At 43.5% G+C, this 20,000-nt stretch overlaps 1 protein-coding gene across 1 annotated transcript in view; it reads right to left on the bottom strand.

Moving 5' to 3' along the window:
• Window positions 1-20,000, bottom strand: part of LOC100286462 (guanine nucleotide exchange factor VAV3) — a 179,890-nt gene that overhangs the window by 73,677 nt on the left and 86,213 nt on the right. The window contains exons 10-11 of the mRNA XM_045710531.2: window positions 18,609-18,704; window positions 2,054-2,122 (exon numbers count right to left, since the gene is read on the bottom strand). Of these exons, the coding sequence (XP_045566487.1) occupies window positions 2,054-2,122; window positions 18,609-18,704 (165 nt within the window). The remainder of the gene's footprint in view (window positions 1-2,053; window positions 2,123-18,608; window positions 18,705-20,000) is intronic.

Genomic DNA, 20,000 nt, shown 5'->3' with positions numbered 1-20,000 from the left:
AATTAATTAAAAAAAGCAAATGATGCACTATAAACCTTTGTCAAAGAGAGATGGGGAGCCTCCTCCCATAGTGTCACCTCTGGCCATTTCTAAGCCAAACAGAACAACTTCCTAGTATTTACATGTGTTGGTGGCAGGGCAAACTGGCTCTAACCAGAATAGAAAGAGGAGTGGGAGGCCCCGGTGCACAACTGAGCAAGAGGACAAGTACATTAGAGTGTCTAGTTTGAGAAACAGACGCCTCACAAGTCCTCAACTGGCAGATTCATTAAATAGTACCCGCAAAACACCAGTCTCAACATCAACAGTGAAGAGGTGACTCCGGGATGCTGGCCTTCTAGGCAGAGTTGCAAATAAAAAGCCATATCTCAGACTGGCCAATAAAAAGATTAAGATGGGCAAAAGAACACAGACACTGGACAGAGGAACTCTGCCTAGAAGGCCAGCATCCTGGAGTCGCCTCTTCACTGTAGACGTTATACATACATAACTAACTATATACAGTAATACATACATAACTGACTATATAGAGTAATACATACATGACTATATACAGTAATACATACATAACTAACTATATAGAGTAATACATACATGACTATATACAGTAATACATACATAACTATATACAGTAATACATACATAACTGACTATATACAGTAATACATACATAACTGACTATATACAGTAACACATACATAACTAACTATATACAGTAATACATACATAACTATATACAGTAATACATACATAACTGACTATATACAGTAATACATACATAACTATATACAGTAATACATACATAACTGACTATATACAGTAATACATACATAACTATATACAGTAATACATACATAACTATATACAGTAATACATACATAACTGACTATATACAGTAATACATACATAACTATATACAGTAATACATACATAACTATATACAGTAATACATACATAACTGACTATATACAGTAATACATACATAACTATATACAGTAATACATACATAACTAACTATATACAGTAATACATACATAACTTTATACAGTAATACATACATAACTATATACAGTAATACATACATAACTATATACAGTAATACATACATAACTGACTATATACAGTAATACATACATAACTAACTATATACAGTAATACATACATAACTAACTATATACAGTAATACATACATAACTAACTATATACAGTAATACATACATAACTATATACAGTAATATATACATAACTGACTATATACAGTAATACATACATAACTATATACAGTAATACATACATAACTATATACAGTAATACATACATAACTGACTATATACAGTAATACATACATAACTATATACAGTAATACATACATAACTATATACAGTAATACATACATAACTGACTATATACAGTAATACATACATAACTATATACAGTAATACATACATAACTAACTATATACAGTAATACATACATAACTATATACAGTAATACATACATAACTATATACAGTAATACATACATAACTATATACAGTAATACATACATATCTGACTATATACAGTAATACATACATAACTAACTATATACAGTAATACATACATAACTAACTATATACAGTAATACATACATAACTAACTATATACAGTAATACATACATAACTATATACAGTAATACATACATAACTAACTATATACAGTAATACATACATAACTATATACAGTAATACATACATAACTAACTATATAGAGTAACTAGAGACGGTTTGGCTTGAGTCACTAATACATAACCTGAAGACTGAGATAGTAGATGTAGGCTACTCACTAATGTAGCTGGTGTGCTTGCCTGTGTGTCTGTGTGTGTGTGTGTATGCCTGCAAAACCTGTGTGCCAATCTCCTCACGTGTGTGTGAGTGTGTGTGTGAGTGTGTGTGTATGCATGTGTGTGCGTGTGTGTGTGTGTGTGTGTGTGTGTGTGTGTGTGTGTGTGTGTGTGTGTGTGTGTGTGTGTGTGTGTGTGTGTGGTTCAGGTGAGTAGAGTAACAACTCATACCTTTATGGCATCCAGGGCCATCCGCAAATTGCTCTTGTCAGCCGCGTCGTTTGTGTGTTTCACTAATTCCTGTTGTTGGATCAAAACAAAACACAAGAACAATAAGTGAGTGTCTAGTCTTCAGACAGTCTTTATTCTGTTTTCACCAGCTAGCTAATTAGCCACACAGAGCCCTGACAGGAGTCCTGAGAGAAGCCCTGAGAGATGCCCTAACAGGAGTCCTGAGAGAAGCCCTGATAGGAGTCCTGAGAGAAGCCCTAAGAGATGCCCTAACAGGAGTCCTGAGAGAAGCCCTGACAGGAGTCCTGAGAGAAGCCCTGACAGGAGTCCTGAGAGAAGCCCTGACAGGAGTCCTGAGAGAAGCCCTGACAGGAGTCCTGAGAGAAGCACAGACAGAAGCCCAGACATGACCCCTAGACAGGAGTCCTGAGAGAAGCCCAGACAGGAGTGAGCAAAACAGAGATGACAGGTAGGCATTAGGCATTCTCTCATCTCTCTCTGCCTGACAGTTCAGCTACTGATCAACATCATAGACACACAGTGTTAACCAAGGTTCTACCACGCTATAAATGTGCTGCGTTTATCAGGTGATGTTGTGTTGTTTGACATTTATGAGGAGATGTTTCTTCTCATTTAATACCTCAGAGATAGAGAAATAAACAAGGACAACCAAACAAAGTGATCGCTAATGGGGCCCGGCTCCACAAGGGGGAAAAAGGGGGCGTAGCTCCCTGAGTTGAAAGTTGTGCTCCCTCAGTTTTAGTTTTATGTCCTTATATAAAAATAGCCAAAAAAGTTTTTAAAAATTATCGAGTGACAGGTTGGCGCAAAATCTGAATCTCCGCTGCACTGTGTTAGCACAATGGACAGAGCACATCGCGGAATGTGTAGGGGGGCTATGGTAAGCCACTGGTTAGGTATGACTTTTTCGGGCCTCCATAAAAAGCAGGAAAAACACTTATCTGTAGTAGGCTAAGTGAATACTGTACTGTTCAGTTTATATATGTTACCCTCTTGGCATTGATTTTCACTGCTACGCAGATGATACACAACTTTACATTTCTGTGTCACCAGAGGATTTTAGCTCCACGGATAAATTATTAGACTGTATTAGTGATTTAAATACTAGAACGGCTCACAACTTCCTCCAGCTAAATCAAGACGAGACCGAGGTACTTATTGTTGGAGCCAAAGCACAGAGACAGAATTTGGCCGCACGGGCAATAAACAGGCAATAAATATATAAAATACCAGGTAAAAACCTGGTCTACGCAAGAAAGCCATTGATCAACTGCAAAACATACAGAATGCTGCAGCACGGGTACTGACCAAGACCAGATGGAGAGGACCCATCACACCCGTTTTAATGTCTCGGACAATTATTTCAGGTCCGGTACCATCATTGGGACCCGGGTGTGAAAGATTCAGCAGGCTACTGGCATTACACACCTGGCTAAAAGATTACTGTAGCTCTGTTGGAATAACTTTTATAGATAACTTCGATACCTTCTGGAAACAGAAGATTTTTTACAGGAATGAGTTCATCCAAATCATCTTGGCTTTTCAAGGCTGCATTGAGACAGTGACTTATCAATGACCCCCAAGCACAGCTCAGTTAATCCCTTCCATTGTGTTACTGAGTTGTCAAAATGCTGCAGCAAATGTACATTATTCCAGGGACGTTGGCAGACACAATGAAAGCAACTTAACGTATGTCCCCTGATTGCCCTGAATATCTCTGTTGATCCTACAGCTATTGTATGCAGTAATCATGTGCCTATCTACCAGAGTTATACTGTTAGCACTGAGGCGATGTGCACTAGGAGAAAATCCACGGTGTGCAGCTCACCCTGCACTATCAGCTCCAATATAAATAACATGAGCATGTCTACTGCTGATAAGCTTCTCAGTAAAGTAATAAAAACAATCCAGCTTCCCATAAAAGTGCTAAAAATAGCCCACGTTAACATATGTAGCCTAAGAAACAAGGTTCATGAAATCAATAACTTGCTAGTAACAGATGACACTGATATTCTGACTACAGTGGTAGCAATACATGGTTATAAAATCTAAAGAAAAGACAGACATGCCAATGGTGTTGCGGTCTATATTCAGAACCACATTCCTGTAAAGCTTAAATACTGTTGAAGTAATATGGCAACAGGTTCATCTGCCTCACCTAAAGCCCATTCTGGTGGGAAGCTGCTATAGACCACCAAGTGCTAACAGTCAGTATCTGGATAACATGTGTGAAATGCTTAGTAATGTGAGTGATATCAACAGAGAAGCATATTTTCTGAGTGATTTCAATATTGACTGGCATTCATCAAGCTGCCCACTCAAGAAAAAGCTTCAAACTGTAACCAATGCCTGTAACCTGGTTCAGGTTGCCAGTCAACCTATTAGGGTAGTTACAAACAGCACAGGAATGAAATCATCAACATTTATTAATCACATCTTTACTAATGCTGCAGAAATTAGCTTTACGGCAGTATCCAAATCCATTGGATGTAGTGATCGAAATATAGTAGCCATATCTAGGAAAACCAAAGTTCCAAAGGCTGGGCCTAATATAGTGTATAAGATGTATGCTGATGTCTCAACACTATACATGTCAGCTACTACAGCGACTGAAATGACTGCAACACTTAACAAAGAGCTGCAGTTAGTTTCAGAATGGGTGGGAAGAAATAAGTTAGTACTAAATGTGACAAATCATTCACTAAACCCTAAACCTCATCTAAATCTTGCAATGAATAATGTGGAAATTTAGTAAATTGAGGTGACTAAATTGCTTGCAGTAACCCTGGATTGTAAAATATCATGATCAAAACATGTTGATACAATAGTAGCTAAGATGGGGAGAAGTCTGTCTATAATAAAGCACTGCTCTGCCTTCTTAACAACACTATCAACAAGGCAGGTCCTACAGCCCTTATTTTTGTCATTCCTGGACTACTGTTTAGTCATGTGGTCAGGTGCCACAAAGAGAGACTTACGAAAATTACAATTGGCTCAGAACAGGGTAGCACGGCTGGCCCTTAATTGTACACGGAGAGCTAACATTAATAATATGCATGTCAATCTCTCCTGGCTCAAAGTGGAGGAGTAGTGACTTCATCACTAATTGTTTTTGTAAGAAGTGTTGACAAACTGAATCCACCAAGCTGTCTGTTTAAACTACTAGCAAACAGCTCGGTCACCCATGCATACCCCACAAGACACGCCACCAGAGGTATCTTCACAACCCAGAACAGACTATGGGAGGCGCACAGTACTACATAGAGCCATGACTACATGGATCTCTACTCCACATAAGGTAACTGATGCAAGCAGTAGAGATAAAAATACACCTTATGGAACAGTAGGTACTGTGAAGAGACATACACACAGGTACAGACAAACGCACACACACATACATTGTAATATTGCTGTATGGTGGTATTATACATTTTGTATTGTAGATATGTAGTGGTGTAATAATGTTATATGATGCACTGTTTTCTCTTTTTTTATGTGTGATGTAAGTGCCTTAATGTGTTTGGACCCCAGGAAGAATAGCTGCTGCTGCCTTGGCAGGAACTAATGGGGATCCCTAATAAACCCCAGGAAGAGTAGCTGCTGCCTTGGCAGGAACTAATGGGGATCCCTAATAAACCCCAGGAAGAGTAGCTGCTGCCTTGGCAGGAACTAATGGGGATCCATAATAAACCCCAGGAAGAGTAGCTGTTGCCTTGGCAGGAACTAATGGGGATCCATAATAAACCCCAGGAAGAGTAGCTGTTGCCTTGGCAGGAACTAATGGGGATCCATAATAAACCCCAGGAAGAGTAGCTGTTGCCTTGGCAGGAACTAATGGGGATCCATAATAAACCCCAGGAAGAGTAGCTGTTGCCTTGGCAGGAACTAATGGGGATCCATAATAAACCCCAGGAAGAGTAGCTGCTGCCTTGGCAGGAACTAATGGGGATCCATAATAAACCCCAGGAAGAGTAGCTGCTGCCTTGGCAGGAACTAATGGGGATCCATAATAAACCCCAGGAAGAGTAGCTGCTGCCTTGGCAGGAACTAATGGGGATCCATAATAAACCCCAGGAAGAGTAGCTGCTGCCTTGGCAGGAACTAATGGGGATCCCATAAGAGTGAAGGGAGATGGCGCCAGAGGAGATGGTTGCCGTTTTACGGTCCCATAACCAATTGTGCTATTTTGTGTGTTTCTCCGTGTTATGGGTAACTTATTTTGTACATATTGTTTCTGCCACCGTCTCTTATGACTGAAAATAGCTTCTAGATATCAGGACAGCGATTACTCATCCCGTAATGGAAGATTATTTTCTTCTACGAGTCAGATGCGAAGGATTTACTCCAGACACCAGACAAGGCCCAAATCCCCGTCATTCACATGAGAAAGAGACGGAGATATCGGGGACTAGGTCTGAGGGCCTTGTAAGGATCAGACGGCGAATGGGTAATCTTCCTTTACCATCGGTCCTATTAGCCAACGTACAATTATTGGATAATAAATTAGACGAACAACGAGCTTGTATATCCTACCTACGGGACATTGGAAACTGTAATATCATATGTTTCACCGAGTCGTGGCTGAACGATGACGTGAATTACATACAGCTGGTGGGTTTTACGCTTTTTCGCCAGGATAGAACAGCAGCCTCTGGTAAGACAAGGGGTAGCGGTCTATGTATATTTGTAAACAACAGCTGGTGCACGAATCTAAGGAAGTCTCGAGGTTTTGCTTGCCTGAGGTAGAGTATCTCATGATAAACTGTAGACCACACTATTTACCAAGAGAGTTTTCCTCTATATTCTTCGTAGCTGTCTATTTACCACCACAGACCGATGCTGGCACTAAGACCGCACTCAATGAGCTGTATACGGCCATAAGCAAACAGGAAAACGCTCATCCAGAGGCGGCACTCCTAGTGGCCTGGGACTTTAATACAGGGAAACTTAAATCCATTTTAGGATACTACTTTCAGCATTTAGTTTGCATTGTTTTGGTAGACAGCTGTGTGTACGTTTGCATTCACATAAGCTGTTTGTAATTGGTGAATTACCCTAGCTATCTTGTAGCCTATATTCAATACCAAAACGGTCTTGCTTTAGTGTGTAGGGCGCTGTCCATTGTGCTGATACAGTGCAGATGGGCTACAGATTTTGGGCCAACCTGTCACTTCAAAAGCATTCATTGGTCTCAGGGTGTCTCTGCGTTTTAACTTTATGTTTATTGTGGTAAAGCAATAATAAACGGGGCAGCAGGTAGCCTAGTGGTTAGAGCGTTGGGCCAGTAACCGAAATGTTGCTAGATTGAATCCCCGAGCTGACAAGGTAAAAATCTGTCGTTCTGCCCCTGAACAAGGCAGTTAACCCACTGTTCCTAGGCTGTCATTGTCATTGTAAAATAACAGCTGCATTTAATATAATTACAATGCAAGAACCCCCAGACATGTTGCACCCTCACCAATTTCAACTACCCCCTTAGTCACTTTATGCTGCCGCTGGGTCTGCCGCCAATTACCACTTTCATTACACACAGGTAGGTTGCTGTGCACATTCACACACACACACACACACACACACACACACACACACACACACACACACACACACACACACACACACACACACACACACACACACACACACACACACACACACACACACACACACAGTGGCAAGAAAAAGTATGTGAACCCTTTGGAATTACCTGGATTTCTTCATAAATTGGTCCTAAAATTAAATCTGATCTTCATCTAAGTCACAACAATAGACCAACACAGTCTGCTTTAACTAATAACATACACATTACTGTATTTTTCTTGTCTATATTGAATACATCATTTAAACATTCACAGTGTAGGTTGGAAAAAGTATGTGAACCCCTAGGCTAATGACTTCTCCAACAGCTAATTGGAGTTAGGAGTCAGCTAACCTGGAGTCCAATCAATATGATGAGATTGGAGATGTTGGTTAGAGCTGCCGTGCCCAATAAAAAACACACACACAATTTTAGTTTGCTATTCACAAGAAGCATTGCCTGATGTGAACCATGCCTTAAACAAAATAGATCTCAGAAGACCTAAGATTAAGAATTGTTGACTTGCATGAAGCTGGAAAGGGTTACAAAAGTATCTCTAAAAGCCTTGATGTTCATGAGTCCATGGTAAGAAAAATTGTCTATAAATGGAGAAAGTTCAGCACTGTTGCTACTCTCCCTAGGAGTGGCCATCCTGCAAAGATGACTGCATGAGCACAGTACAGAATGCTCAATGAGGTTAAGAAGAATCCTAGAGTGTCAGCTAAAGACTTACAGAAATATCTGGAACATGCAAACATCTCTGTTGACGAGTCTACGATACGTAAAACACTAAACAAGAATGGTGTTCATGGGAAGACACCACGGAAGAAGCCACTGCTGTCCAAAAAAAACATTGCTGCACGTCTGAAGTTCGCAAAAGTGCACCTGGATGTTCCACAGCGCTACTGGCAAAATATTCTGTGGACAGATGAAACTACAGTTGAGTTGTTTGGAAGGAACACACAACACTATGTGTGGAGAAAAAAAAGCACAGAACACCAACATCAAAACCTCATCCCAACTGTAAAGTATGGTGGAGGGAGCATCATGGTTTGGGGCTGCTTTGCTGCCTCAGGGCCTTCATTCCAAAATGAATTCCCAAGTTTATCAAGACATTTTGCAGGAGAATGTAAGGCTATCTGTCCGCCAATTGAAGCTCAACAGAAGTTGGGTGATGCAACAGGACAACGACCCAAAACACAGAGGTCAATTAACAACAGAATGGCTTCAACTGAAGAAAATGGCCCATTCAGAGTTCTGACCTCAACCCGACTGAGATGCTGTGGCATGACCTCGAGAGAGCAGTTCACATCAGACATCCCAAGAATATTGCTGAACTGAAACAGTTTTGTAAAGAGGAATGGTCCACTACCTCCATCCTGACCGCTGTGCAGGTCTGATCCACAACTACAGAAAACGTTTGAGGTTATATTTGCCAAAGGCGGGTCAACCAGTTATTAAGTCCAAGGGTTCACATACTTTTTCCACCCTGCACTGTGAATGTTTACACTGTGTGTTTAATAAAGACATGAAAACGTAGAATTGTTTGTGTATTATTAGTTTAAGAAGAATGTGTATTGTTGTGACTTAGATGAAGATCAGATCAAATTTTATGACCAATTTATGCAGAAATCCAGGTAATTCCAAAGGCTTCACATACTTTTTCTTGCCACTGTATATCCTACCACACACACACATACACACACAGACACATCTATACCACACACGCACACACAACTATCCTACCACACACACACATCTATACTACCCCACACACATTTATTCTACCACACACACACCTATGCTACCACACACACATCTATGCTACCACACACACATCTATACCACACAAACACACACACATCTATACCACACACACACACACACACACACACACATCTATACCACACACACACACACACACACACACACACACACACACACACACACACACACACACACACTCTATACCACACACACACACACACACATCTATACCACACAAACACACACACCTGGAAATTACAACCAACACCACAATCCTGAATAGGAAATAAAAAGGTGGGATTCCATGAAAGAACACAGTAATGTACAGTATAGGATTTGTGTGTGTGAGTGTGTGTGTGTGTGTGTGTGTGTGCGCGTGGCTTTAATTGCTTTCCTGTAGCTGGCATGGCATAAACAAGACATCTAGGCCGTCTGTCTGTCCTTGTGGTGGAGGATAAGGAAGGTTACCATGCATGTCCTTCACACACACACACACACACACACACACACACACACACACACACACACACACACACACACACACACACACACACACACACACACACACACACACACACACACACACACACACGAGCCCAGTTAAATGACTTACTTCCCCTCTCCTTCAGTCCCCTCCCGCTGGGTCGTATGTGTCAGCCTAGCACTCCTCAAATCCCAGGTGTCACTCAAGCTGAATCTGGCCATTACTATCACAAGCAACGTGACAGGACCCTATTTTTCATCCTCTGGTCCTAACACCCACCCACACAGGGACTGCACATAGTACAAGCTTATTGATGGATCCCAGTTCTAGTGAGTTTAGGGAACAGAAAGACATTAATGGAGAGGAACGAGAGCTAGAGAGTGAAAGAGAGACGGAGAGAGAGAGAGAGAGAGAGAGAGAGAGAGAGAGAGAGAGAGCATTCTGACACTACTGGCATATTGATGGATTCTGGTTACAGTGAGTTAGGGACTGAGCCAGAGGAGGAGGAGAAGACGGAGACTTTCCTCCCTGATCTCCCCCCTCTCTATCTCCCTCCCTCCCAACCTTACCTCCGCTACCTCCCTCCTTCCTGCCCCAGGAGCATGCTCCCTCCAGTGGAGCGGATCAGGGGCCTGTCACATGCCAGGCCTGGTCCTCGAGGGAAGTGAGAGGAGTAAAGCGGGAAGACGGTGAGGGAAGTGAGGCGAGGCGAGGACCTGACCGCCAGTCACGCATGTCAACCCCCTAGATGCGTACACACAAACCTTTTCAACTAGCCCCTGAATGCTAACCTGTCCGCTCACACAGTGGTGACGTCTAGGAGAGCTACAGGAGTCAGGGCCAGATGGCTGATTGACTGACTATAGTGGTGACGTCTAGGAGAGCTGCAGGAGTCAGGGCCAGAGGGCTGATTAGCTGACTATAGTGGTGACGTCTAGGAGAGCTGCAGTAGTCAGGGCCAGAGGGCTGATTGACTGACTATAGTGGTGACGTCTAGGAGGGCTACAGGACTCAGGGCCAGAGGGCTGATTGACTGACTATAGTGGTGACGTCTAGGAGAGCTGCAGTAGTCAGGGCCAGAGGGCTGATTGACTGACTATAGTGGTGACGTCTAGGAGAGCTGCAGGAGTCAGGGCCAGAGGGCTGATTGACTGACTATAGTGGTGACGTCTAGGAGAGCTGCAGAAGTCAGGGCCAGAGGGCTGATTGACTGACTATAGTGGTGACGTCTAGGAGAGCTGCAGGAGTCAGGGCCAGAGGGCTGATTGACTGACTATAGGGCTGATTGACTGACTATAGTGGTGACGTCTAGGAGAGCTGCAGAAGTCAGGGCCAGAGGGCTGATTGACTGACTATAGTGGTGACGTCTAGGAGAGCTGCAGAAGTCAGGGCCAGATGGCTGATTGACTGACTATAGTGGTGACATCTAGGAGAGCTGCAGTAGTCAGGGCCAGAGGGCTGATTGACTGACTATAGTGGTGACGTCTAGGAGAGCTGCAGGAGTCAGGGCCAGAGGGCTGATTGACTGACTATAGGGCTGATTGACTGACTATAGGGCTGATTGACTGACTATAGGGCTGATTGACTGACTATAGGGCTGATTGACTGACTATAGTGGTGACGTCTAGGAGGGCTGCAGGAGTCAGGGCCAGAGGGCTGATTGACTGACTATAGGGCTGATTGACTGACTATAGGGCTGATTGACTGACTATAGTGGTGACGTCTAGGAGAGCTGCAGTAGTCAGGGCCAGAGGGCTGATTGACTGACTATAGTGGTGACGTCTAGGAGGGCTGCAGGAGTCAGGGCCAGAGGGCTGATTGACTGACTATAGTGGTTACGTCTAGGAGGGCTGCAGGAGTCAGGGCCAGAGGGCTGATTGACTGACTATAGGGCTGATTGACTGACTATAGGGCTGATTGACTGACTATAGTGGTGACGTCTAGGAGGGCTGCAGGAGTCAGGGCCAGAGGGCTGATTGACTGACTATAGTGGTGACGTCTAGGAGAGCTGCAGGAGTCAGGGCCAGAGGGCTGATTGACTGACTATAGGGCTGATTGACTGACTATAGTGGTGACATCTAGGAGAGCTGCAGTAGTCAGGGCCAGAGGGCTGATTGACTGACTATAGTGGTGACGTCTAGGAGAGCTGCAGGAGTCAGGGCCAGAGGGCTGATTGACTGACTATAGGGCTGATTGACTGACTATAGGGCTGATTGACTGACTATAGGGCTGATTGACTGACTATAGGGCTGATTGACTGACTATAGTGGTGACGTCTAGGAGAGCTGCAGGAGTCAGGGCCAGAGGGCTGATTGACTGACTATAGTGGTGACGTCTAGGAGGGCTGCAGGAGTCAGGGCCAGAGGGCTGATTGGCTGACTATAGGGCTGATTGACTGACTATAGGGCTGATTGACTGACTATAGGGCTGATTGACTGACTATAGGGCTGATTGACTGACTATAGTGGTGACGTCTAGGAGGGCTGCAGGAGTCAGGGCCAGAGGGCTGATTGACTGACTATAGTGGTTACGTCTAGGAGGGCTGCAGGAGTCAGGGCCAGAGGGCTGATTGACTGACTATAGGGCTGATTGACTGACTATAGGGCTGATTGACTGACTATAGTGGTGACGTCTAGGAGGGCTACAGGACTCAGGGCCAGAGGGCTGATTGACTGACTATAGTGGTGACGTCTAGGAGAGCTGCAGTAGTCAGGGCCAGAGGGCTGATTGACTGACTATAGTGGTGACGTCTAGGAGAGCTGCAGGAGTCAGGGCCAGAGGGCTGATTGACTGACTATAGTGGTGACGTCTAGGAGAGCTGCAGAAGTCAGGGCCAGAGGGCTGATTGACTGACTATAGTGGTGACGTCTAGGAGAGCTGCAGGAGTCAGGGCCAGAGGGCTGATTGACTGACTATAGGGCTGATTGACTGACTATAGTGGTGAAGTCTAGGAGAGCTGCAGAAGTCAGGGCCAGAGGGCTGATTGACTGACTATAGTGGTGACGTCTAGGAGAGCTGCAGAAGTCAGGGCCAGATGGCTGATTGACTGACTATAGTGGTGACATCTAGGAGAGCTGCAGTAGTCAGGGCCAGAGGGCTGATTGACTGACTATAGTGGTGACGTCTAGGAGAGCTGCAGGAGTCAGGGCCAGAGGGCTGATTGACTGACTATAGGGCTGATTGACTGACTATAGGGCTGATTGACTGACTATAGGGCTGATTGACTGACTATAGGGCTGATTGACTGACTATAGTGGTGACGTCTAGGAGGGCTGCAGGAGTCAGGGCCAGAGGGCTGATTGACTGACTATAGTGGTGACGTCTAGGAGGGCTGCAGGAGTCAGGGCCAGAGGGCTGATTGGCTGACTATAGGGCTGATTGACTGACTATAGGGCTGATTGACTGACTATAGGGCTGATTGACTGACTATAGTGGTGACGTCTAGGAGGGCTGCAGGAGTCAGGGCCAGAGGGCTGATTGACTGACTATAGTGGTTACGTCTAGGAGGGCTGCAGGAGTCAGGGCCAGAGGGCTGATTGACTGACTATAGGGCTGATTGACTGACTATAGGGCTGATTGACTGACTATAGTGGTGACGTCTAGGAGGGCTGCAGGAGTCAGGGCCAGAGGGCTGATTGACTGACTATAGTGGTGACGTCTAGGAGAGCTGCAGAAGTCAGGGCCAGAGGGCTGATTGACTGACTATAGTGGTGACGTCTAGGAGAGCTGCAGGAGTCAGGGCCAGAGGGCTGATTGACTGACTATAGGGCTGATTGACTGACTATAGTGGTGACATCCTAGGAGAGCTGCAGTAGTCAGGGCCAGAGGGCTGATTGACAGACTATAGTGGTGACGTCTAGGAGAGCTGCAGGAGTCCAGGGGCCAGAGGGCTGATTGACTGACTATAGGGCTGATTGACTGACTATAGGGCTGATTGACTGACTATAGGGCTGATTGACTGACTATAGGGCTGATTGACTGACTATAGTGGTGACGTCTAGGAGGGCTGCAGGAGTCAGGGCCAGAGGGCTGATTGACTGACTATAGTGGTTACGTCTAGGAGGGCTGCAGGAGTCAGGGCCAGAGGGCTGATTGACTGACTATAGGGCTGATTGACTGACTATAAGGCTGATTGACTGACTATAGGGCTGATTGACTGACTATAGTGGTGACGTCTAGGAGGGCTGCAGGAGTCAGGGCCAGAGGGCTGATTGACTGACTATAGTGGTGACGTCTAGGAGAGCTGCAGGAGTCAGGGCCAGAGGGCTGATTGACTGACTATAGTGGTGACGTCTAGGAGAGCTGCAGGAGTCAGGGCCAGAGGGCTGATTGACTGACTATAGTGGTGACGTCTAGGAGAGCTGCAGGAGTCAGGGCCAGAGGGCTGATTGACTGACTATAGTGGTGACGTCTAGGAGGGCTGCAGGAGTCAGGGCCAGAGGGCTGATTGGCTGACTATAGGGCTGATTGACTGACTATAGTGGTGACGTCTAGGAGAGCTGCAGGAGTTAGGGCCAGAGGGCTGATTGACTGACTATAGTGGTGACGTCTAGGAGAGCTGCAGGAGTCAGGGCCAGAGGGCTGATTGACTGACTATAGGGCTGATTGACTGACTATAGGGCTGATTGACTGACTATAGTGGTGACGTCTAGGAGGGCTGCAGGAGTCAGGGCCAGAGGGCTGATTGGCTGACTATAGTGGTTACGTCTAGGAGGGCTGCAGGAGCCATATCACACTATACTCTTAGAAAAAAGGCTTCAAAAGGGTTCTTCGGTTGTGCCTAATAGGAGAACCCTTTGAATAGCCCTTTTTAGTTCCAGGTAGAACCCTTCTGGGTTCCATGTAGAACCATTTCCACAGAGGGAACCAAAAAGGGTTCTTCAAAGGGTTCTCCTATGGGGACAACCGAAGAACCCTTTTAGGTTCTAGATAGCACCTTCTTTTCTAAGAGCATATTATGAGTGTCATTATAGCTAGTGTGATAATGTGTTCCTCCTTCCTGTGTGTGTGACAGTGAGAAAGCTGTGGAGGATGAAGAGGATCTGTATGACTGTGTCTACGATGATGAAGATGGTGGTGAGATCTACGAAGATCTGATGAAGGCTGAGCTCTCTCTCTCTCTCTTTCTCTCTCTCTCAAGTGGAATAAGCAAAAGGCAAATGAACAATCAGAAATTATCAGTAAACATTAAACTCACAAAAGTTTTAAAAGAATATAGACATTTTTAATGTTATATTATTGGCTATGTACAGTGTTGTAACAATGTGCAAGTAGTTGAAGTATGAAAGGGAACATAAATAAACGTATAAATACAGTCACAGTGGTCAGGTATTCTGCCACTGTGTACTCTCTGTTTAGGGCATTCTAGTTTGCTCAGTTTTTTTGTTAATGCTTTCCAATGTGTCAAGTAATTATCTTTTTGTTTTCTCATGATTTGGTTTGGTCTAATTGTGTTGCTGTCCTGAGGCTCTGTGGGGTCTGTTTGTGTTTGTGAACAGAGTCCCAGTACCAGCTTGCTGAGTGGCCTCTCATATGATATTTTGGGAAAAATACTATTTTACATTTGCTCAGTACATTGTTTTCACTGAGGAAATGTACGAGTCTGCTGTTAATGATAATCATGAGGATTTTCCCAAGGTTGCTGTTGACACATATCCCATGGTAGTTATTGGGGTCGAATTTGTCTCCACTTTTGTGAATTGTGGTTAATTTTTGTAGGTTGTCTGGTTGAAATATTTAGATTTGATAAGGAAGCTGAGGTCAAATACAGTGAGCTCCAAAAGAGCTTTTGCTCTGTACTCCAGCACTTTGGATTTTAAGTTATACTATGAGGTTCAAGTAAAGACTGTCAGCTTAAATTGCTGGGTATTTTCATTCATAGCTGGTGAACAGTTTAGAAATTACAGAACTTTTCTACCTAAATCGCATTTTGTAATTAATTCCCAATTGTGCCATTTTAGGGGACCAGAAGTATTTAGACATATTAAATTATATGTGTATTAAAGTAGTCAAAAGCGTAGTATCTGGTCCCATATTCCTAGAACATAATGATTACATCAAGCTTGTGTCTCTACAGACTTGTTGGATGCATTTCCTGTTTGTTTGGGTTGTGTTTCAGATACTTTTGTGCCCAATAGAAAATAATGGTAAATAATGAAGTGTCATTTTGGAGTCACATTTATTCTAAATAAGAATAGAATATGTTTCTAAACACTTCTACATTAATGTGGATACTACCATGATTACGGATAGTCCTGAATCAATCAAGAATAATGACGAGTGAGAAAATTACAGATGCCCAAATATCATACCCCCATCACAATAACAGGGGAGGTTAGCATTTTATATCATACCTCCAAGACATGCTAACCTCTCACCATTACAATAACAGGGGAGGTTAGCATTTTATATCATACCCCCAAGACATGCTAACCTCTCACCATTACCATAACAGGGAAGGTTAGCATTTTATATCATACCCCCAAGACATGCTAACCTCTCACCATTACAATAACAGGAGAGGTTAGCATTTTATATCATACCCCCAAGACATGCTAACCTCTCACCATTACAAAGCAGGGGAGGTTAGCATTTTATATCATACCCCCAAGACATGCTAACCTCTCACCATTACAATAACAGGGGAGGTTAGCATTTTATATCATACCCCCAAGACATGCTAACCTCTCACCATTACAATAACAGGGAGAGGTTAGCATTTTATATCATACCCCCAAGACATGCTAACCTCTCACCATTACAAAGCAGGGGAGGTTAGCATTTTATATCATACTCCCAAGACATGCTAACCTCTCACCATTACAATAACAGGGAAGGTTCGCATTTTAGATCATACCCCCAAGACATGCTAACCTCTCACCATTACAATAACAGGGAAGGTTAGCATTTTAGATCATACCCCCAAGACATGCTAACCTCTCACCATTACAATAACAGGGGAGGTTAGCATTTTATATCATACCCCCAAGACATGCTAACCTCTCACCATTACAATAACAGGGAAGGTTAGCATTTTATATCATACCCCCAAGACATGCTAACCTCTCACCATTACAATAACAGGGGAGGTTAGCATTTTATATCATACCCCCAAGACATGCTAACCTCTCACCATTACAATAACAGGGAAGGTTAGCATTTTATATCATACCCCCAAGACATGCTAACCTCTCACCATTACAATAACAGGGAAGGTTAGCATTTTATATCATACCCCCAAGACATGCTAACCTCTCACCATTACAATAACAGGGAAGGTTAGCATTTTATATCATACCCCCAAGACATGCTAACCTCTCACCATTACAATAACAGGGGAGGTTAGCATTTTACATCATACCCCCAAGACATGCTAACCTCTCACCATTACAATAACAGGGAAGGTTAGCATTTTATATCATACCCCCAAGACATGCTAACCTCTCACCATTACAATAACAGGGAAGGTTAGCATTTTATATCATACCCCCAAGACATGCTAACCTCTCACCATTACAATAACAGGGAAGGTTAGCATTTTATATCATACCCCCAAGACATGCTAACCTCTCACCATTACAATAACAGGGGAGGTTAGCATTTTACATCATACCCCCAAGACATGCTAACCTCTCACCATTACAATAACAGGGAAGGTTAGCATTTTATATCATACCCCCAAGACATGCTAACCTCTCACCATTACAATAACAGGGAAGGTTAGCATTTTATATCATACCCCCAAGACATGCTAACCTCTCACCATTACAATAACAGGGAAGGTTAGCATTTTATATCATACCCCCAAGACATGCTAACCTCTCACCATTACAATAACAGGGAAGGTTAGCATTTTATATCATACCCCCAAGACATGCTAACCTCTCACCATTACAATAACAGGGAAGGTTAGCATTTTGGGGGGGGTATGATATTTGTGCAAAACATGTGTCACTGCCCCAATACTTTTGTAACTCACTGTATACTGTTTAAGCCAGTTACTGTAATTCACAGTATTCTGTTCTACTGCTGCAGTGAAACATTTTGTCCAGGAAGTTGTCTAAATGGGATTGAATTTGTTGTTGCCTAATTGTTTTCTGGTAGGATTCCACACTACTTTCCTTGCATCTATAGCATTTCTTAATATTACTCAGTTCCTTTGGCTTGGATGCCTCATGATTGAGTACTGGTCTGTTCAAGTAGAGTGTGATTTTGCTGTGATTTGATAGTGGTGTCAGTGGACTGACTGAACGCTCTGAGAGACTCTGGGTTGAGGTCAGTGATAAAGTAGTCTACAGTACTACTGCCAAGAGATGTGCTATAAGTGTACCTACTATAGGAGTCTCCTCAAAGCCTACCATTGACTATGTACAGACCCAGCGTGCGGCAGAGCTGCAGGAGTTGTGACATGTTTTTGTTGGTTGTTCTATTGTAGTTGTGGGGGGGGGGGGGGGGGGGGGGGCATATTCTCTCTCTCTCTCTGTTGTTTTTCCTTTCTTCTATTTTTCAGTCTGTTATTCTCTCTCTCTCATTCTTTTCTTTCTACCATACAAAAGGCATCTTGTCAGGACACACATAAAGGAGGGCAGAGCTAGTCCATGATCAAAACATGGATGGGTGTGCCTCCACTGTGGATAGTCAGTATTGCAGCTTTAGTCCTGCTACTGAGGTAACAGTGGAGTTAAGGTCGTTCTCTGAAGAGATCTTACCTGTAGAAGAAGGGGATACTTCAGTACCCGCTGCATAGGGACAACCAGCAGATCTCTCAGTGTAAACTTGCCATGGTTGGCTCTCTTTGCACATTCCTGAAAACAAAAAACAGAAATGAATTGAATGCAGTTCAATTGACTGATTGTAAGCCACTCTGGATAATGTAAAATCTGCTGAATGTAAAATACATGATAATGCACAGAATGTGAACTGTCACTGCATTGTAATAAAAAGCACATACAGTACCATTTAAAAGTTTGGACACACCTACTCATTCAAGGGTTTTTCTTTATTTTCACTATTTTCTACATTGTAGAATAATAGTGAAGACATCAAACCTATGAAATAACACATATGGAATCATGTAGCAACCAAAAAAGTGTTAAACAAATCAAAATAGATTTTATTATTTGAGATTCTTCAAAGTAGCCACTCTTTGCCTTGATGACAGCTTTGCACACTCTTGGCATTCTCTCAACCAGCTTCCCCTGGAATGCTTTTCCAACAATCTTGAAGGAGTTCACACATATGCTGAGCACTTGGCTGCTTTTCCTTCCCTCTGCGGTCCAACTCATCTCAAACCATCTCAATTGGGTTGAGGTCGGGTGATTGTGGAGGCCAGGTCATCTGATGCAGCACTCCATCACTCTCCCTGGTCAAATAGCCCTTACACAGCCTGGAGGTGTTTTGGGTCTTAGTCCTGTTGAAAAGAATGCTGTGGTAGCCATGCTGGTTAAGTGTTCTAAATAAATCACAGACAGTGTCACCAGCAAAGCACCCCCACATCATTACCCCTCCTCCATGCTTCACAGTGGGAAACACACATGCGGAGATCATCCGTTCACCTAAAACCAAAGTGAGACGTGGTTGGAAACAAATATTTCAAATATAGACTCATCAGACCAAAGGACAGATTTCCACCGGTCTAATGTCCATTGATCGTGTTTCTTGGCCCAAGCAAGTCTCTTCTTCTTATTGGTGTCCTAGAGTAGTGGTTTCTTTGCAGCAATTCGACCATGAAGGCCTGATTCCCACGGTCTCCTCTGAACAGTTGATGTTGAGATGTGTCTGTTATTTGAACTCTGTGAAGCATTTATTTGGGCTGCAATTTCTGAGGCTGGTAACTCTAATGAACGTATCCTCTGCAGCAGAGGTAACTCTGGGTCTTCCTTTCCTGTGGCGGTCCTCATGAGAGCCAGTTTCATCATAGCGCTTGATCAAATCAAATCAAATGTATTTATATAGCCCTTCTTACATCAGCTGATATCTCAAAGTGCTGTACAGAAACCCAGCCTAAAACCCCAAACAGCAAGCAATGCAGGTGTAGAAGCACGGTGGCTAGGAAAAACTCCCTAGAAAGGCCAAAACCTAGGAAGAAACCTAGAGAGGAA

Source organism: Salmo salar, chromosome 29 (genome assembly GCF_965601325.2).
Source record: "Salmo salar chromosome 29, fSalSal1, whole genome shotgun sequence".
Taxonomy (NCBI): Eukaryota; Metazoa; Chordata; class Actinopteri; order Salmoniformes; family Salmonidae; genus Salmo; species Salmo salar.
The sequence above is the reverse complement of the archived record's forward strand: the minus strand, read 5'-3'. Positions and strand labels throughout refer to the sequence as shown.